The sequence below is a fragment of the Excalfactoria chinensis genome, chromosome 4, assembly GCF_039878825.1.
Source record: "Excalfactoria chinensis isolate bCotChi1 chromosome 4, bCotChi1.hap2, whole genome shotgun sequence".
NCBI classification, from domain to species: domain Eukaryota; kingdom Metazoa; phylum Chordata; class Aves; order Galliformes; family Phasianidae; genus Excalfactoria; species Excalfactoria chinensis.
This window is the reverse complement of record NC_092828.1, coordinates 26,940,336-26,961,741: the sequence shown is the minus strand read 5'-3', so window position 1 is coordinate 26,961,741 and position 21,406 is coordinate 26,940,336. Positions and strand designations below refer to the sequence as shown.

The 21,406-nt window shown below is 39.6% G+C and overlaps 1 protein-coding gene across 1 annotated transcript in view; it reads right to left on the bottom strand.

Moving 5' to 3' along the window:
- Positions 1–5,597: 5,597 nt before the first annotated feature.
- The window catches only part of ZDHHC2 (zDHHC palmitoyltransferase 2), a 30,774-nt gene continuing 14,965 nt past the window's right edge, over positions 5,598–21,406 (bottom strand). Inside the window, exons 4-13 of the mRNA XM_072335849.1 lie at positions 19,632–19,752; positions 18,648–18,717; positions 17,210–17,242; positions 14,556–14,676; positions 14,125–14,257; positions 12,739–12,865; positions 12,467–12,559; positions 11,200–11,309; positions 10,772–10,849; positions 5,598–8,998 (exon numbers count right to left, since the gene is read on the bottom strand). Coding sequence (XP_072191950.1) covers positions 10,809–10,849; positions 11,200–11,309; positions 12,467–12,559; positions 12,739–12,865; positions 14,125–14,257; positions 14,556–14,676; positions 17,210–17,242; positions 18,648–18,717; positions 19,632–19,752 — 849 coding nt within the window. The 3' untranslated portion in view covers positions 5,598–8,998; positions 10,772–10,808. The remainder of the gene's footprint in view (positions 8,999–10,771; positions 10,850–11,199; positions 11,310–12,466; positions 12,560–12,738; positions 12,866–14,124; positions 14,258–14,555; positions 14,677–17,209; positions 17,243–18,647; positions 18,718–19,631; positions 19,753–21,406) is intronic.

Below are 21,406 nucleotides of genomic sequence, written 5' to 3'. Positions count from 1 at the left end.
AGACTGGTGGTTTTGTTGAAGTTCTTGCATTTTTCCTCCGGGGATGTGTGTGTTACAGACAGTAATGCTGTACTGCTGTTTTGTTTGGACATGATGGTTCTCTTCCTCTGTTTGAGAAGTGGTGCAGTTCACTGCTTGCTGATTGATGCCTCATCCAGAGCAGAACTTCTGTTTGCACTGTCTGACTCCCGCTGACCTGCATTGAACTACAGCTTAGTCCTGGAGCGACCAAACCCCACTGGTGATTTCTGTTGGTGTCATTACGCATTAGGTAAGGGAGAGCACTTTTATTTTTAACTTCATTTGTCCTTGGCTTTCCCAAGAAGATGGGTGCTGTCTGACAGGAGGGCACAATGCATTCTTACAGCGGTATCAAGTTCTGCCTTTTAGTATTTAGGTTCAACTGAAAATTATGTATATGCACAGAATGAAGAACCCCTGAAATCCATACATTTGTTTTCAGCTTTAATAGCTGGTAGAGGCAAATATAATTAACTTTTGGAGGGGATGACTTTTCTAAGAACTTTGGGGTTTTGTTTTGAAGTAACTTTCTAGGCGTGGGCGATGGGATGTTTTTAGAGGCTTGTGAAGGTGTGTGTGTGATAAGAGCTCTAGATCACAGTGGGATATGCTTTTCAATTGACTGTTGTGCATCCTGCATGCTACTCTGTGCCTTGCTTTGCTTCCAGTCATGGGTATGTCAGAGCTGGGCCTCCTTTTGCTGGAAGAACCTAAAGCCAAGGATAAGCAGCAGGTGTGCATTGGGCGTCCAGGGTGCAGAGGACCATAAGCCTGCAGGATCAGGCTGAATTTTTATAAGCCTGGCCTAAAATTGGTACATTTGACCTTAAGCAATTACGTTTAGTTTTTTTTCCTGGGATGGGAAAAAAAGAAAAGCAACAAAAATCCTTAAAAGCCACTGATCAAATATTAAACTAAGACTACGCTTTATTCTGTGTGAGAACTCTTGGTCTGATCAAATGTGATCCAGTATGATGAGAGTTGGTTACAGCTGGGAGGCATCTTTGCAGCATCGTTTCTGTGCCATAATTAGATTTAGTTTCCATTAAGGAGTGACTTGCGTGGGGAGTTGTCAAGATTATGAAAATAATAAAGGTCATCTCCTTTTATGTATGGGACTGTTTCTTGTAAACTGTGGAGCCTGAAATATCAATCTGTTTCCAAAGTGGACAGATTAAATTGCTTTTGTGAAAATAAATGTAAAGGCAGAGTTCCAGCTGTCTAGACATGTACATTTTTGTTCAGAGACAGGAATTCTCTTTGCAGGCTTCTCCTCTTCCCAATCCATCTGAAATCTATTGTTGGAGGTTTGTCAGAAGAAATGCAGGATCGAAAGCTGTTGTCTGATTTGACTTTATTTTTCTCACTTGTATTTTTGGCTCTCGGAGTCAGATGTTCCAAGAACATTATGTTCTGTCACTTCTTTTTATTTTTTTTTTTAAGCATTTAATCCCTTTCCTCATTGAAACTAGGCAAGAAGAATCTTTGAGATGGGAGAAAACAGGTCTGGGATGGATTTTTGAGTATTTGGGACATTTTTCTGTTATGAATTCGGGGTGACCTGTACCTTTGACATCCAGGAATCTTCCCGAATCCTGTGTCTGGTTGCTTCAAGCTGAAGAACGATTGATTCCCTTGAGCAGAAAGTCAAGTAAAAGTTGCAGGAAGCGTGCAGTGGGAAACGTGCAGCTTCTGTCTGAACTGAGATGTAGAAAGAAAGAATACAGATTGTGGAAGCAAGGACAGATAGCTCAGGATTGATGCAGACACTGCCTGTGCAGTGGTTGGGCTAAGAAAGACAAAGTCTACCTGGAATTTAATCTGATAAGGGGATTTGAAAAGCAACAAACAAGCCTGAATGTTGTCATTGTAGCTGTAGGGGTAGTTTCTGGAAGAGGAGAATGGATCTCAGCCCTGCCTTCAAAAGAGGACCCATGGGTACTGCAGACCATTTGGTGTCACCTCAGTCCCTGGGAAGGTGATGGAGCAGCTAATCCTAGAACCCATTTCCAAACATGGAGGATAGGAAGGCAAGTAGAAGCCTGGATTTATGAAGGTGAGATAGCTTCCGACTGAGCTGTGAGCAGGTACGTTTAGACAGGATTGTCACAGGTCTCTCCCAGTGCTAACTTAAATGGGATCTGGTGGTATTAGAGGACACTGAACTAGAACGACTTGGATCCTGAATTAATAGATGAGACACAAGTAGGAGAGTCTGTCAACCACAAGGTGCATGTGCTGCTTGTTGCTCACTCAGGGGACGTGCCATGCAGTGAAGATGGAATGGTTACTTCATGGTTTAGTTTATGGACTGGAAGACATAACTGGTCACAAAATGGACAGTTTTGTATAAGGTCTGTTCTTTTCCTCTTTGTGTGTTCTTGCAGTGTTGTGTTTGGCTGAAATAAGAGATGACTGGTTCCGTGTGTGACAATGGGGCATCATGAACTCTGGGAGCTTAAGGTGCAGTGTGCCTTGGAGTCGATTGTTCATCTGGTTTTATTTAACTTCAAACTGCTATATCAGAGACAATTCTAATACTGCTTTAAATGGGGGGAGCCCAAACAGTTGCAGAGAGCAGAGTGGATCTGAGCAAGATGTTGAGAGGGGTCCAGTCACAGTGGGATAAGTTGGTTGCTAAAAAGAATGCTTCATGTATAGCTCTACATAAACACAGTTAAGATGCTTCTGCAGTGTTACAGGTTGTGTTTCCATTAATTACGCGGCACGAATGGTATTGATATTCATGCTAGGGAGTCACCTTAAACACTGACTTAAGTAACACTGTACTTCAGAATGCAAGTTACAGAATCAAACCCATCTGTCTTTTGAGAGGTAGGTAAGATTTTGTATTTTCACTTTATAGTGCTTTATAGTGCTAAGTAGTTTCCTAGGTTGTAAGCATTGGTGCTTAAGAAATCTTGCTTTTAATCATGTTGGCTGAATGTTTTTTGAGTGGCAGCTGCTGTTCAGCTGTATAAAATTCTTTTGCTTCACCCTTTTTTTTTCTGTGGTCAGTTAAAGAAAATTGATGAAAGGCAGATTCAGTCAGCTTGCAAAGTGAGTGTGTTGGAGCCCAGTGTTCTTTGACAGGGTTCTTTTAGGTACTCCGCATTGGAACTTATTGTTTCGATACTGAGCTTATTTGAAGGTGTCTGACATTGTCTGGGCCTTTTTTGTATTTAGAAAAGTGATGAGGCAATATACTGAAATCACAACAGAGCCACAGCGTAGCACTTGTGAAACACAGTTGAATCTCCTTCTCAGTACTGGTTTCCAATGGCTTACCATTATGAAGGGGCATGTTGAGGTTGTTTTTCGTTTTTCTCCTTTGCGTTGGACTGAGCTGCACTGACAAAAGGAAAACATAGCTTTATAAGGCCTGATGTTGGTGGCTTTATTTGCAGTACGCTGCATACAAACTAAAGAGCTATTCAAAGGAAGGGGGTGAAGGAAGGCAACATGATGGCCTGCATTATGCTCCCAAAGGTGCATCACTTCTTGCTTTGTCAGTGTGCTTTTTAGCTGTTATTTTTCCATTTTGCCAATTATTTTTACTTGAGAAAAGTGCGTCTCCAGAGCTTCTGTTTTTGAACTTCCACCTGGTTTCTTGACTTGTCTAAGCCAGTTAAACACACTGAAAGGAAGAAAGTTGTTCCATCATCAAACATTTTTTAGAAGCTCTCAATGGATGCCGGCTGTTTAACAGTCCTGAAATGTTCATTGTGAGTTCAATGCAGTTTAAGGAATTGTTACCATTTTGCACATGGATAAATTAAATAGAGCTTCTGCAATAAGTCAGTGCTGCAATGGGAGCCAAAAGCATCCAATGAAGTTTGTGGGATATTATATCGTTTGTAGAATCAGAACAAAATCTCACAAATAATGCAACTTGTTATTTTTTTGTGCAGAGTGAAACGCAGATTGTCTTGGGCTGCTTCCCCAGTCATAACGTGAAGATGTTTTTATGGTATTCCTCAATATCGAATGTACCTTGGCTGCTTTACAGGAGCTTGTTTAGGTGTTTTCTTCCCTCTTGCCTGAGTAGGTGTGGTAGAGAACTGAGGAGGATTCTCCCCCTTGTCCCACGTCTCAGGTTGGGGAATGTAACTTGCTTTCTGACGGCAAATGTCATAATCTGTTTTTGACAGTGGTGGAGGATTCTCTTGTCCTTTCCCTGCCAGCACAGATGAGATTTTCTTTGCCTCTGCTCAAGTGGGAGAATTCTTTTGCCTGACTGAGCTTTCTCCTGCTCTTGTGAGGCACCTCAGCTAACTGATGATAATGCAAGGGAAGTAGATGGAGGGGAGAGGAAGGAGGCCTTTCCCTTCTGTGGGAACTGGAAATCAGGAACAGCTGAACTGTGAGGGTCAAGTGACATTACATAGAGCATGTCCTATCTTTTTTAGGGTAGTAGTTTTGTGCTGTGGTTACATTTATCATCACCTCACCATCTGGAACAGTTTGCTGATTTATTTTTTTAAAGACATGACATTGGTGTCAGTATCTTTTGTTTACTTTTTGTTATATAATAGATGAACTTTGCAAGCTCCTTGTTTTCTTTTACGGCTGTCTCTACATGCTCTGCAGCACAGTAGTATCTGTGGTAGCGTTTTACCCAGAGGTTATTTGCTAATGTGTCTGTACCATCACTTAGCTTCTGGCCTTGTTTTGTGCTTGCCAGCTCTAACTAGTGACCAGTTTAACATCTTATTAGTATGGGGAAAATAACAGGCTGTGATACAGCCTGTATAATTAATGTATTTGTTGTTTATAACTGGGACTTCTTAAATGAACTGAGAAGGGAAAAAGGGCTTCTAAAAATAGTGACTGTCAGGAGGTGTTGGGTCTGTTCCAGATACGCCAATCAGTTACGGCTGTGAAGATGGAGGAGGGTGGGAGGGGGGTTGTGGCTTACCCTGTGTACTCTCTGAATTGCTGCTGCAAGTGTTGGGTCCATCTGCTTGAGAAGATTTCAGCCTGAGGATCTAGGCAAGAGCCTGTATTCATTGCCCCAGATACTATAGGGCAGTATGCCTGAGTTACTTTACACCAGTAATAAGTGCTATTGGGAAAACTGAGGGATTATCTAGAATGAATGACCAGCAAAGGGGAAAATTAAACAGCAAAGGACAAACAAGCGAGTCTTTCCTTGCGTTAAGTCATACACTGTTTGCTCTAAATTTCACCCTGCTGCTTTTCCTGTCCTCTTACCACGTGACTACTGAAAAAGTGATAGCTGCAAACAGTGACACCCCATCACCCAGACAGCATTACAGTACGTTCTTTAATCTTGTTTTGCATGAGAAGTTTTGTACAGGGTTCAGTTATTCATGTACAAGGATTTCAGCCAAAAACCCACAGAGGCTGTAGAAAGAGGGGAAAAGTTCAGGGTGCGTGCTGCAGGCTGTGGCTGAGCAGCACCAGGGTCACTGCAGCCTCTGCTTCACATAAATGCTCTTGTGGAGTGAAGAGCCTTGGTGAAGAGGGCAGTTCCAGTAGCTACGTTAATGAAGGGGTAGTACTCATGATAACTGGGGAAACTGAAAGTAGGATATGAATGACCACTACATATGTGATTTGCTGAACGTGAAGCATTTATTTATATGAGCAATACATTAACAAGTAGTAAAGTTCTACACTAAAGATATGTGGAAATTTATTTCCCCCTACATCCAACACACCAGTCAAGTGAATCAAGGTGAAAAAAAAGTTTAGTCCAGCTGTGAGACAAACAACAGCTGTAGCATACCATGCACTAAAACAATCTTGCTTCTTCCATCCACGCTAAAGCCTTGCTTAAAGGCCATGATTTTAAGTACACATAGTTGGAAATAATTACCAGGGCTTCATTAGTTCAAACTGCTGACGTTTAAGGCTGCAGTTTAGTGCACAGCAGCAGCTGTGTGTGTCTGATTGCTCAACTGAAGGAACCAACCAACATCTATATGCTCAGTCTTAGTAAAAATAGTTCTCTGGGAAGACCTTGAGCATTACATCACCTGTACATACCTGATAAATAATATTTGTGGGCCACTTCTGGTGTAGAGATGTAGTGGGTTTGTTCTAACACAGAAATTAAGGAAGCTTGTTAAGCATGTGGGGGTGGCTAGTGATTCATATGACTGCTTACATGTATACAAAATAAACTCTGCTGTCTCAAGGGACTCAGGCTCATTGGATGAGTCCGTCAAACTCATCTAACTTCCAAGGCAGCCTGAAATGTAGGGTTGTTATTTCTAGACAAATATCAGGGTTTTGTTTTTTTTTTTTTAGCAAAAAAGTTGATTAACTGTACAGTAGGTATAAAGCAGTCTTTAAAAAAAATACAGAAATCACCTTGAAGACTATAGTAAAGTGCCTAGCAATAACAGTGTAAAGAACAGGAGAATCCGAGTAAGTGGACAAACAGCATTGCGTTCTTGCTCCTGTTACCTGTTCACAGATTGTCCCACATGCATGGGAGTAGCGTCAGTGCTCAACAACAATATGTCAGGATGGCCATTTTCACTTCTCTATATACTATATAGGTTGTTAGGACGTTTAAAGCCAAAAACAGAGTTGAATCAGAAACTGCACCTTAGAGCATGATGAGCTTGCTCTCACCCCAACTGCCATCAATGTTCTTGGGGGAACAACTCATACCAGCCTGTGATCAGGTAAAGCCATGGCCCTCTGATTCGGATCTGCTGACTACAACTGAATGACCCTCATGTCTCATCTTCCTGTCCTCTCCCTTCATCAGTTTGTTCCCTGGCCTCATCCTCTCCCTCACTTTTCTCCTAGAGGAACAGCCAAAGGCTACATCAAAACTGAAGATTATTGAGGGCTATTGTGCTTTCTAAATGTGACTGCTGAGACGCCTGGGCATTTCTTTATCCCTGTCATATCGCTACATCAGCTTCTAGCCTTACTGCGACCCCACCTGAGCACAGCCAGGGAGGGTGACTGCTGTCCTGCCAAAGGGCAGGTCTGCCACCTGCACTACAGCACTTCCCATTGTGAATTTTGCTGGGGAGAAAGCTGTATTTGTCTTTATGTGAAAACATGGAGCAAGTTACATTAAAGCTGAATTTCAACTTCTTACTTACTCTTTTCAAATGCATGCTCCACAACAAATCACCCTGACTGCATAAGAAACAAGACTATACAGCCAGAGAACTTGAAGTGTCAAAAATAGATATTATTTTTCCCTTTCCCCTTTACACCCTAAACAAACACTGATACAAACTAAGCTGATAAGACAACACTGAATAAATAGCTGTGGAAAACTTTTTGGTTACAAGGATGTCTGCAGGCATCATGTAAACCATGTGCTACCTTCATGCTAGTTTCTAAGAAGTGTTCTACAGCAATGGATCCAGACTCTGGCACTTCTGGCAAGAATCAGATGGTTTCAGGCTGCTAATATTTTGAGAGTAAAAAATACCAAACAAACCCAATGCAGTACTTTTTCCTCACAAGAAAAAAAAGCCACATTTGTGCTCCAACACTTATCATTTAAGTTGTAATCCCAGGAGAAACAAAAAGAAAGTTACCTGCCCATTATAGAAGAGTTAATGATTTTTCCTTTTAGGCATCCATCGCTTAGTATTCCTACCAGTATTCTAAATGGGCTCGCTCTTCTTCAACAAACTGGAATCTCTACTCTGTGATTCTACCTGAAAAGCATAACTAAGTTCCTTCTTGTTATTTTCAGAAGAACAAATACTTTGCATTTAAATGTAAACACTGATACCAAAGATGTGGTGTATACAAAAGGCACAAGACAATTAGATCTGTGTTGCAGGAACACATCTTTCATTATCTGACTGGTTAACTGAGATGTTAAGAAAGCTGCTGTCTTTTGGAGGGGGCTTCCTACGTGCAGCAATCTGGCCTTTTGGTATTACAGTCGAGTGTTCATTGTCCCATAACTGCAAATATCATGTTACAACAATGTCTCCTTGATTGTAGATGATATTAATTTATGCATTCAGAAATGCAGTGTCTTAAAGAACAAGTAAAAAACCTATCCGAGCCAACTATCAATTAAGCAGAAGTGAGATTCTGAAGGACAATGGCCACCAAGAACACAGATTTGTTTAAAAAACAACAAACAAAACACACGCACAAAACTGACATCAATAACAAAACTAAATGCCTTTTGGTTCGAGTGAGGTGCCAGCCTTCCTTTTCTTAAAGGGATGAAGGCTTTAAATGGGAGAATAAAATCCCCATTTCTTAGGATTGTCCTGTGCAGCTTCCATAAAAATCCCCAGTGTACCAGCTTCACTTCTATATTATCCTTCTGAACGTGGGCTTTTTAATCACTCACTCATTAGAGATCCACAAGCGTTCACTTATCAAAGGAGATTTCCCCCCCTCCACAACTTTTCAGGTTATTTAAAAGGGAGCCTTTGCTGTAATGTTTTCCAAAACAGTATCAGGAACAGTCTGACACTTCTCTTGGGTTGCTTTATCTTCATAAAACTGCATCAACGCTCAAAAGAAGCAACAGTCCACCAAGCAGCTAAATTGTCCATAATCAACGCTGATTATTCGCCCACTTTATCAAGATCAAGCCAGCAGTGCAAACATTTGATTTAAGTCAAATACTTACAGTGATGTGATTTAACAGTTGAACTTTCAAAGCCAGGCCAAGAACCTGGGCTGTTATGTAAGGAGGGTTTTGTTTTGTTGTGTTGAATATTGAAGTAGAACCAGCCACAGAATTTTTACAATAGTAAACTCAGACTATTCCCCCCACCCCTCCCCGCAGTACTCAAAACCACCTTTCACCATTCAAAAATAGTAATTTTAAGTTGAAACATTCTTTACGTGATTCAAAATAGCATGTTTTGTTTCATGTTTCAAGCAATGACATGGAGACAGCTAATCATCTGTCAGTTTGTTTTCCACGTAGGAGCAGACAGGAGCAGCTGGCCAATAGGGCTGATTTTGGAAGAATCCATCTTCCTTCCACCAACAGCTTTTTCTTGAATGGAATAGAACATAAAACACAAAATACATCATTAGAATTGAAGAAAGCTTTTTAAAAATAAGCTATTGCAAGAAGTCTTGCTAATTTATTTGGGATAGCATCTCTGAGCGAGTGGAAGAATCATAGAATTATTTAATGATTTGAGTTGGAAGGACCTTTAATATCACCTAGTTTCAGTCCCCTGCTATAGGCAGGAACATCTCCATCTAGACCACGTTGCTCAGAGCCCCATCCAGCCAGGCCTTGAGTGCTTCCAGGGAGGGGGCATTCACACCCCCACTGGGCAACCTGTTCCAGTGTCTCACTTAATTCACTGTCAAGAATTTCTTCCCAATATCTAGTCTGAATCTACACTCTTCCAGTTTAAAACCATTTCCCCTTGTCCTGTCACTACATGCCCTTATGAAAAGCTCCTTTCCAGCTTTCCTGTAGTCCCCCTTCAGGTACTGGAAGGCCACTATAAGGTGCCCCCAGAGTCTTCTCCAAGCTGAAGGATCTCAGCTCAGCCCATCCTCCTAGGTGAGGTTCTCCAGCTCTCTGATATCCGATAATTTTCTTGGCTCTCCTCAGGACCTGCTCCAACAGCTCAACATCTGTCTTATGTTGGGGCCTCAGAACTGGACTCCGGGTAGATTCTCATTAGAGCAGAGGGGCAGAATCACCTCCCTCGACCTGCTGGTCATGCTTCCCTCAATGTGACCCAGGATACAGTTGGCCCTCTGGGCTGCAGGTGCACATTTCCGGCTCTCAGTGAGTCCTTTCATCAACCAACACTCCCAAGTCCTTCTCCTCAGGGCTGCTCTCAAGCCTTTCTCTGCCCAGGCTGTATTTGTGCTTGGGATTGCCCTGATCCAAGTACAGGACCATGCACTTGGACTTGCTGAACTTCATGGGGTTGGCATAACCTGTCCAGGTCCCTCTGGATGGCATCCCTTCCCTCTAGTGTTTCAGCTGCACCACTCAGCTTGGTGTCATCTGCAAACTTGCTGAGGGTGCACTCAGTCCCTCTGTCCATCTTGCCTACAAAGATGTTAAATAGCACTAGTCACAGCACTGATCCCTGAGGAATGCCACTCATCTCCAGTCTCCATTTGGACACTGAGCTGTTCACTGTAACTTTGAGTGCAACCATCCAGCCAATTCCTTATCCAGTGAGTGGTCCATTCATCAAAACCATTTTTCTCCCATTTGGCAACCAGGATGTCATGCAGGACAGTGCCAAATACTTTGCAAAGTCCAGGTAGATGACATTAGCTGTTCTTCCTTTATCCATTTGCACTGTAATTATCACAAAAGGCCACCAAGGTTGTCAGGTATGACTTGTCCCTGGTGAAGCCAATTTCTCAGATGATTTAACTAATGAACTTCTGGGAACATTTTACTACAAGCAAGAGGCCATCGGTTTGCATCTGTACGCCTCCCATTTTCATCATCTGTCTTGGCAGTGTCATACCATGTCCGACTGGTCTAGTTGCAATAGTTGCACTTCCCCAGTGGTTTTCATTTCTTATTCTTTCTGCAGAAGTCACAAAGCAGCCTGACAGCAGGAATACTACCTACAAGCAATGACTGCAAAAGTGAAACAATATTTTGCAAGCATGACCCAATAGAGGTTTAGTTTAAAACCATGAACTCATCTGCTCTTACCTCAAGGTAAAACAAATAGAGAGGAAAAGTAAACAGGAATTATTTTAGGAACTTCTGTGCATTCTCCAAGTGGTAAGGAATCATGGAACAGAAAATTAAACAGACAGAGTATCTACATACCGTTCCTAAAATATTCAGATGTTTCTTTTTAGGGAAGCTAGGTTTCATTCTCCATGGTTAATGCAGGATTGCTCATACCTTTAAAGAAAAAAGAGCAAATACAGTTTTCTTTGCATGGCTTTTGCAACAAGGCATCATCGTATTCTCATATAAGAAGTTTGTCCCCAGAAGAATTCCCAGCCTGATGGTAAATGTTAACTGGTAGCCACTAGTGCTGGTGCTCTCAGTACCTCTCTGTCAGGTTTAATGTGGAAGGGCAAGGCAGCTTGAAATGCCCGGCTTTCTACAAGCACGCATAAAAATAAGCTTAGTGGCACAGCTGTAAGAAATGTGAAACAAACAAGAGTGTCCATGGTCATTTTTACACTGTATCTGCCAAAAGTAGCTTATTATGGAGTGAATCATTTCAGCACACATCAGTTCCTTACCAACTTTGCCCTTTTCGGCCTTTGCACCAATGTCCGACCAGGAATGTGTATCGGTAAGGAGGTGGCTCTGGGAGTCACGAAGTGGCTTTGCAGGGAACAGGTGGTTCTCACTGTAATGTCATTAAAAAAACAGCACTGCTGTAAAGCTCCATTTCTTTACCACACATTTCAAACAGTCTGTCATACATGGTATTTTACTTCCCTTACCTTGCTTATTTTCTGATGAATCACTGAACTTCTATCACTACATATATTGCAGTGTAGTTGCCACAGGTACAAGTGTAAACTGAAAAGCAACTCTCTAACACAGAACAGGGAAACTATAATTTTTTCTTTGACAGATAATCAATATTTACATGCGTTAGTTCCAAGTACGCTCTATCCATACTCTCTCCCACCACAGCAAACCTGCCACCATAACAGTAGAGAGAACATCTCCAGAATCATTTAGGCTGTGGTTCCCTTTTCCATGATTTGGTCACTAGGGCAAGATTTAAAATATTCTCCAGCTGGATGTCATTTCTGGTCTGTCAGTGCACAGCCAGCTGAAATGCAACATGCTTGTTATATGGATAAAAGACAGTCAATATGATTCTGTAATCCCTTTTCGGTCAACGTGTTCATATCTACTACTCTCATCATTCTTCATCATGTAAATGTTGCTAAAAAGTTGCAATCTAATTTTCTAAGCTATTGTGAAATTTTCATTTGGTTTCAAGAACATCTGCACGCTTTTCATACTTTAAAGACATCATGGCCTCGAAGGATAAAGATTAAGAAAACATTATCAGCAGTAACAGAACGTGCTAATTGGAAACAGTTTCCTTCCCACCCCCTACTTTAGGGCTCCCTCATACAGAAATGTTGAGGTCTGGGTTCCAGTACACAAACCATCTTGCACCAGATACAAAACAGCTGGCTTTCCCCAAAGACCTTGCACAGCAGCACCATCAGGCAGACCAACTAACTGCCCACATGCAGAATAGAACTTACTAACACTAATGAGGCAGTCATGGAAAACTCACAGGTTGTGGGATGCCACTGAACCGAGACTGAGTTACAGGATGTATATGGAGGAAAAAACCCTCTTATTTCCATACATTTAAATAAAAGTCTCGGGCTTAGCTCAGTTACAACTTACCCGTGTTAAATTTGACTTGTAGTTCTTAATAGGAAAATCTGCACATAAAACATGGTTCAATTCATACATGCACTGGCACAAAACAGAATACCAAGCACTTGAACCCAATAACAAAAAGCAGATTACTTTTTGCATGTTGAATTAAGACCACCAGGTGTGGAGGCTTGCTCAGGGTCTTGATTAACAAGGCAAGTTGGGAAGGAGCAACCATCCCCTAGGCTGAAAAAAAATCAAATTAGTCTAGTGCTTACAAAAAGTACTTTGAAGAACATTTTTTATTGCCCCCCCAAAAAACAAATATTACTGTATCTAATTTCAGAAAATTAAATAAAAAACAAAAACCAAGGCCCAAACCCTGTGGGTCCTGACCATCGAAAACATTCAACAAATGAGCGTACCTTGAAAATATAGGCACCAGCCAGTACTTCTTCTCATCACCAAACACCTGCCTTAGGTTTTTGCTGAAGCCCAAGCTGAAACCGTTCTTGTCTGTTCTGTGATGAAATATGGGTGCTCTGAATACCTCTTAAAGGTAAAGCAAAAATTCGTTAGATTTCTTCACAAGATAGCACATTCAAGTTTCACACCAATATTCATGCAATTACATCTCCAGCCAAGCGGAATGGCTGAGCTGCTCAAGTGACCCAGTTGCCTCATGGAATTCCACAGTCAGTGCTATACACTGTGTATGTAGGGATGGGTGGAAGTGTCCTGCCACCCTGGCCAAGGTGAGAAAGAGTGCTCCTTACGGCGTGATGTATTACATGAAGGTTTCAACATGTGGATACATGACAGAGTTTAGGGAAAAGAACTAGGCTGAACTGTTTACTACAGTAATAGCAATGGAAAACAAACAAAGCTTACTTTGTGTTAGTAGTTCTCTACACTCTGGGGTACAAAAATTTTGTATGTTTTTACAGCTACATAAAGAAAGCATTTTACTTTACTTGTAGGCCCAGATCACTCCCCGTGCATGTCTACTCTAAATTTCAGGGGAAGAGAGCTAAATATATCCTCAAGTGTTGCAGAGTGCCCGAGGCAAAAAATTCCTTCACCTTCCACATGTTGACTGATAGCCATTTAATTCCCCTAATTGGCTGTAGATATAGCAGGCTATATAAAGCATATCCTGAAGTGCTGACAGCGCAGTTCATACGGACCGCTCTCGATCCATGGGGTGAATTGTGCTCCCACAGTGCTTCCCTATCCAAGGGTAAGGGGCTTTAAGTCATCCAGAGTGCAGAGGAAACCCACAAACCCTACACAAGTCTTCAAGTAAATAAGCTTTTGTCCAAATAATATATCTTCAGAATTTCCCTCTCATCTTCTACTAATTTGTAAATCTCAAGAAAACCAGAAAAAGAAAATACAAAAGAGATATCCTTATTCAGCTTGTATCAACAGGAAAACATATAAAGATCTTCAGTGAGCTCATATTATTTTTTGCAGTCCACAACACAGTAAAGAACAGGTGTGACTTGACAACCACACATCAGGTTGGTGTGAGATATTGGTTTAATGATGACATCTGTCAGTTGCAAATGCTCCCATAGCAGAGGCACAGGCCATCATCTCTGAGGTTTTTAAAATTAACCCACAACGCAGAGTCATTCCTGTGCACCTACAACTATGTGCACCTACAGAACATGTAGCTTTTAAACTGTCATTCACATATTTGAGTTTTCTTACAACTAAATGTGGAAGCACTGCCTTAAAACCTGTTTTGATATAATAGCCATCTGTTCATTATTTTTTGCTGCCAAACATAGAAGCATTAAGCTTACCTAAAGTCGACTTATTTTTGCTGACAAGCCAACAGTGGTATCCAAAGAGAGAAGACAGACTGACAGAAAACATAGCAGCAGCAAAGAATAAAAACATGATGTGAAACTTGGCTTGAGTATCAGGAAGACCATTCTAAAAATAAGAAAAGAGTGCTTTTAGAAATGAGGAAATAGCTATTTAACTTGATTATTAATAATCTATTCACCCAAATTCAATTCAGTGCAGACAGAAACATACCATGCAACAAGAGCCTGAGTAAATAGGTGATGCACCTTTTACGCACAGACAGTCACGCAATTTGGTTTTTGACAGCATTTAGGTTATGGAACCTGGTCCTTTCTTGAGCTAGTATAAGCACTGACAACAAGAACCTGACATTTGGATCTGAACTTCCAAGTGTATTTTAAGGAAAAATAAATTTATTACTTACTGTCCAAAACTTGATAAAATACTGTAAATCTGTTGCAGCAATGAAAAGGCAATACAGTAGAGAATAAGCCAAGAAGAGAAGAAAAAACTTGTAATTGGAGAATCCGACACAGTTGTTCACCCTGATAACAAAAAAGTTAAAATGAAAACAGAATGTAAAGGTATTTATTTGCTTTGCATTCCTCCAATTTAAGATTAAACTTGTTTACCTCATAGAAAGTAATATCAGTATCTAGACTCAGATTTGCTACCAATCTGTGGTGCCTCAAGCTACTGAAATGTGTTTTAGCTTTAACTCCCAGATTAGTGTTTTTTCTAACAAAACCAAACAAACAAACTAACCTAATGAGGTTCTCCACAGTACAGTACAGATTCAGGTATCCATGTTATTATGCTTACAGAGGGTGGGAGGTGGGATTTTATTCTTCATTTGTTTTAACAAGACATGCCGTCTGAGGTAAACATTAAGTTCAGTATCACCGTTTAAACAGAAAACAATAGCTAAGCATGTATCAGTGACAATTAAATAGGACTCGCAAGAGATGGTCCTAATTAAAAAAAAACAACTACAAAGGCATGTTTCTAAGCTCATCACGATTCTTACTGGCAAATGAATGTAGAATTCTCCCCAGTGAAGTGTTTCTTTCATTATGTATGTCAAAGTTAGCGACTCCATGATAAACTGCAAGCTATTCAGATTCAAGGTTTCTATGATAACCCGCTTATTCTTGCAGCATTTTTAATGGCAGTATTTACAGCACTTTTTAGCATGAGAAAAGAACTGTCATGCGAAATGTTGTTCGGAAAAAATAATGCATCTTGAATCAAAGATTTATCTTGTTGTTCTTTTGCACATTAAAATAAACTTTCATTAATCATCCTGTTTCTCTAAGTGACAAAGCCCCAGAGTGAGGAGTGATTACTGGAAAAGAATATTTCATTAAAAGATCAGTGAGGAAGTAATGATCAAGGTTTTGTAACTGTTCTATTTGCACGTGCAGTATCAAATCATAAAAACCAAGAGCAGTAGTTAAATACAAAGCCTAACATTTTGAGGATGTGTAAAACTATGAGCACACAGACAGGCTGGAGTTCTATTGCAGTTAAATATTCATTCAAAAGAACATTCTAGATTCAATTTGGATTATAGATAAAACTGAAAATACCTCCTATTGAAGTGAATTAGAAAATAGATCCTTTCTAACTCAAGAGTTAGTTTATTAGAAATGCCAGGTAAAAAAAGGTAAGTTACAAGGCAACTCACTTAACAAAAAGAATCATGAAATCGAGTAGTAAATTCTTCTCAAATAACTCAAAGGACAGAGGATATATGTTTCTCATAATTTCCAAGTTGTTCATAATGCACCTGGCTAGTGTTAGAGTTGTTACATATCAAATTATATCTTCTGATGATGCTTTAAACCATCACATTTCTGTCTACAGCTGCATCTATAACACACTGGTAGCAAGAGCACTCAGAAATCATTAATGATCTTATTTCTGCATCTATTAAGCCGTATACAGTAGCTAGAAGGCAAATTAGCATTACATGTTTCTATTTATTACATTTCCTTTAGCATAGGAGTACAGGAAAAAGTAAAGCCTCCTAGAAATCAAGAAATGGCTGATCTGAGGCAAGAACATGACTGCCATCTCCGCCACCTCACTACTTCTCCTTCCAAATGCTTTCTCTTACTTTCCCAAGGTTATTTTTAAACTGTCCTCTCCAGAAATCCTACTCCTAGCAGAATATTCAAATGCTAATTTCCATTATTGTTTTCCTGCTCCCCCTAAGCATCACATGGATTCTTTCCCACTTTTCCTCAACAAATAAATAAATATAAAATAATAATTAAAAAAAATAATTAAAAAGCTTACCTATCTACTATACTGATTTAAACCCTTACTTTTATTGATCAAAGAAGTCATCCAAAGAACTCTTGAAGATGAGTTTCTTAAATAAAAGTCTTCTCAATTTGGACCTTTCTAACATTTGACTTCAGTAATTTCTGTGAGATGGCTGCCAAAGTGAAAGAAATTAATTCCATATCCCCACTCATTGGTTCCAAGAGCTACTGAGAAAGGGCAGGAAAACAAAAACATTGTGTAGGCCAGTATTCTGCAAAAGGGGGAAGAGTGGAAGGGAAAGAGAAGGGAAAAGAAAGCAAGAAAACAAAGAACCTTTAAAACCGAAAAGCTAAAAAGATGTTTCCAGGAAGCCCACTCAAACTGTAGTAGGAGCTCTACTTTGCAGGGCAAATGCCACGTTGGTAAGGGGCTCAGGGCACAGCATTTCCCCTTGGTTTTCAATGCAGGGTAATATGTCATCATTTAATGAAATGAAGTCCTCAACAATACTTAAAATGCATGAAAAAAATATGGTATTATTAAAGGAATTTTTCTTTCTTACCAGAATTCTTCCTTACCCTAACTACAGAAATAGAGTTACCTAACAAAGAAATGGTATCTAAACTTCTTTTCACATCTCATAAGCAGACAAAGGGGATATAAAATAAACACTTCCAACTGCCCTGCAAGAGTGGTAATTTCATGTTAGCACCCAACTCTAGCTATGGTGAAACACCACCTACGATCCCTGAAGAGTTTGTTTTACCAAATCAAAAAATAAAAAGCAAAAGCATGTAGTACACTCACCAAGGACAATGATGATCCATTTTCAGAATGCATCTTAAAAAGAAAAATAATAAAAATAATAAAGAAATCCATCGCCAAAACAATAGATTTCAAAGTATAGTTTAAAATAAATAAATAAATAAATAAAAATAAATCAGAAACACAGTTATGTGTCAGAATTCAACTATTTAAGTACAGACCAGCATTACTTATGGATATTATTAGTTGCCTTCTCCGTAAAGAAATGAGGACTTGAAAAATTTCACATAATACAGTTTACCCGCAGGTACTCAAAACACTGTTTTTTTTCAAGAGCTTAGTGGTGCCAGAACATGTTGTCTACAACAGCTTTAATTCAGTCCTCTGTCTGAATAAGTTTTCCAAATATTGTTCATTCTCTGACAAAGACTTGGGAACAAGGCTAATTCAATGGTTACATATTTAATGATGCAACTAAGGATATTTCCAAGTATTTATGTAAATATATGCATGTTCTGCATACTCAGAACTTATCACATATGAAAAATCCAAAATTTCTGCACTTAAATCACTCTCTATTAATAAAACATATATAAGAAAATCAGACGTAACGGAAGCAATTGAAATTTAAAGGGCAAGATCAAGTTATTCTGAAGAATGTATTAACTAATGGCATTTCGTGGAAAAACACTTTCTTCTGCTTAGATGGGGGCTGTTCTTTTCTTACACTGCAATCACCACCACACACTGCACAATCAAGACCCTCTTTCTGCTTTCAGTCACTGACTCTCAGTCTGCTCTGCCTCACAGCAGTGTTGCAAAGTCTGATACATAATCAGCAGAAGTGTATTTGGTAATAGCCCTGGGGCAACAATAATCAGCCTTTGAAGAAGCCCCTTTTCCTCTATTTAGATATTCAGATAATTGGCCACAAGAGTGGAGAAGCCCACAGACATTGAAGCTAACAGGAGAAAAGTCAGAGGGATGAAAGCTGACAAAAAGTAATTAGACTTTGGGGGCAATATGGAGGTGAGCTTCCTTCCACACTGTAGAAACAAAAACTTTTTACTACTGCTTCAGTTAAAAATGGGGGCTGTTTGGTTATCTCTGGCAAGATGTAAATGATACCGTAATTAGACTGAGATAACTAGTTGTTTTTATTCAGATTCTAACAAAACAAACAAAAAAGATAATTTTAATCAGCTACTTTTGGTTGCATTCCTAAGGAGAGCTCCTTGTTTATGATTGTCATCCATTAATTACATGGTGTGTAAGATCACATAATCCAATTTGGCATCAAGAAGTCATCAAATTAATTAGACTTTACTACAAGCTTCCTCAGTAATAACTTAAAAATAAACCTGAAAAACAAAGATTAAATCATTAAACCTGTAAAACCTAAGAATAAAAAACAAAAGCTTCTGCATCAAAATAAAAAGCCATTACTCAAGAAAGCTACACATTTAAAATGTTTTCTTACTTGTCACAGACAGAACAGTGATGGCAACGATCTGGCTTTACAAGGTGGCATCTGTCACAGTATCTGATTGCTAAAGAAAGAAGTTGCAAGATTAGATCTTAATCTACAGATGCACAGTTTGTTTCCTGAGAGCTCTGCTGAGCTGTGGTCTCAGGAAAGTGCTGCAGTGAGATCAGAAGAAGTTGCAAACCCCAAAGCATCCTTTAGGTACTGCAATGCTGAATCTAGCAGAGCGAAGCCAAAATGCCTTTTTTGCAATCTCTTATCTATACCTGCCAGGGTTTTTGTTGTTGTTGTTTTTGGTTTTCAAAAAACCCTCAACTAAGTGCTACAAGCCAACCAACCATTCAAACCCATAAAATACTTTCTACAACCACACCATAGCACAATTCCAGACTGTCCAATAAACAAAGCCATTTTAAGCTATTCTAACAGTTTTAATTTATTCTATGAGATTATCTTCCGTAGTTGCTCAGCTAATAAACATTCACAAACTTACAGTATCTTTAGGCTCAAACATTAACAAATTTACACTATCATTTGTTCTTGTAGTGAACCAGCCATCAAGTAAAACAGAAACTGTTTCTTTCTGTGATCTAATTACATACCCACACCCAGTTAATGATTAATTTGATACTATTATTTTTTTCTAACTTATGAACAAAGAAATTAAATCAATGCAGTTCAAACTACCACAGCTTCACCTGTAGTTTGTTAGTATTACAAGCCATTGACTAATTCCATTTTGCAAACATTCAGCTGGGCACTGTCAGTCCCCCATAAAATGAGAAACAGCAGTTTACTTTCCAACACTTTTCACTGAATGAATAAAACCGCATAGAATGACATTTACATTGTTAGGTCATATTGTTTATGAGCTATGAAAAGAACTTCTTCTGTACCATCCAAATCCTTTTTAATTAACTCAGGCAGTCAAGCACATCATGACACCTGCCTTTCATGGTCTCCTGAACACCTATTTACCTCCAGACATTGTCCGTGTGTAGATGGGAAGATCCTTGGCCGCTCGTCGTAATACTTCTTGCTGGGATTCACCTCTTGGCTCCCGTTCTAGGGATTCTTTGTCTGAGTATGACAGGTGAAACTGGAATAATTTTTAAAACCAAAGACAAAAATTAGGAAACTTCAAGTACTCGTAGAGATGCAAAAAGAAACATTCATTAAATAAAGATGAATTAGCAGCATGTACAAGGTACTACAGCAGATAACTCATTGTTCCGAAGAGCATTAATTTAGTTGATAGCATTTTCTGACTAATCACTGAAGCAAGACAAAATTAAACTTATTCCATATCCAGTAAAGATGTAATGCTGAATGCTTCTAGAAGTATTAAGAGACACTCATCAAGGGCAGGATCAAGAGCTAGCACAATAAATTTAATTACCAATCCTTTGAAAAGTAGTTAACCTACTTCCATTATACAAAACATTAGATAATGAATATAAGCTAGGGATGAATTTCACTGAAAGAAAATATGCTGCTTGCAATACCAGAAAAGAGAGCTGAATTTCTTCCCAGATTTCTGGCATTTTCCCTTTTTCCCTCTGTCACTGGAGAGTGGCTATTCTCTTCATGGATGTGCTAGGATATAGTGTTACCTCAGCCTAGCTGGGAACAGGGAAGAGCTGGGTATTCTGCTCTCAATCTCAGCACCTTCTGCATTAAACTGTCACTACTGGAAACAGCAAGGACAAACATATCTCTGCTAAGAGGGTACAAATACTGAAAGAGATGCACAGTGTAGCCCACATTTGCTGTACTTCTAGGTCCTCTGTAACACTTCATAGCCAGCACTGTTGCTGCAGCTTCTTGAAATGGGCAGATCCAGAAGTCCTTGGTATCACTAGAATTTATGTCTACAGAAAGGCTTAAGAGTTAGTCACTATAGTAACACAATTTTTTTTGCCCCTAAAATGAAAGTAGTGCATGTAAAGCCAGGGGAGCAGAAAAAAATACAGAGGTAGGAACCCATTTCCACTTCCATAGAGGAGGTATCACTCTACCTTCCTGATGATATCATGGTCTTACAACAGAAGCTAGTGGCTCACATTTTAGCCCGAGCTTCTCAGATCACCTTTCATTTTTAAGTAGTAAGAATGCACTCCTGTTGCTAACATCTAAATTGATTTTAATTGGGTGACAAAAGATTTCTCACTGCAGAAACTCACTTCATTAGACCTTTGTTTTTATGGCTTCTGTTTTGAAGAACATAAAGCTCCATAATTTTGTACTATTTCTCAGAGTAGTCTGCAAAATCTTCCTGGAAGCCATCTTCTTTCCCACTGCCACACAATGCCTGCATACAGCTGTGCAGGCAAGGAATGGCACGGTCTGACCTGAAGCACTTAGCGTAGTACAGTACTGTGTGTGTTTGAAGCGTTACTCTGGGCAACTATCTCTAATACGGGAGGGATAAGGATAACACACTGAACTTCAGAAGTGTCAGGTTAACAATATTTTCAATTACGAGCCACAGTGCTGATACTTTAACACCTTTTTGTATCTGTAGCATTTGAAATAAACCTAAAAAGCAGAATGCAGGCTGTGTGGTTCACAACAGCTGCTGTATTCATGAGAACAAAACTCAAAAGCCTTACTCTCTTTTTAGTCCTCAAACGAGTACTTGCTTTAGTTGACAGATAAGATGGAGGTGTATCCACTTGCATGTACAGACTTTATCCCATAAACTGAAAGCCAAACAGTTACTTAACATCACAAAACATGCTAATTAATTTTTA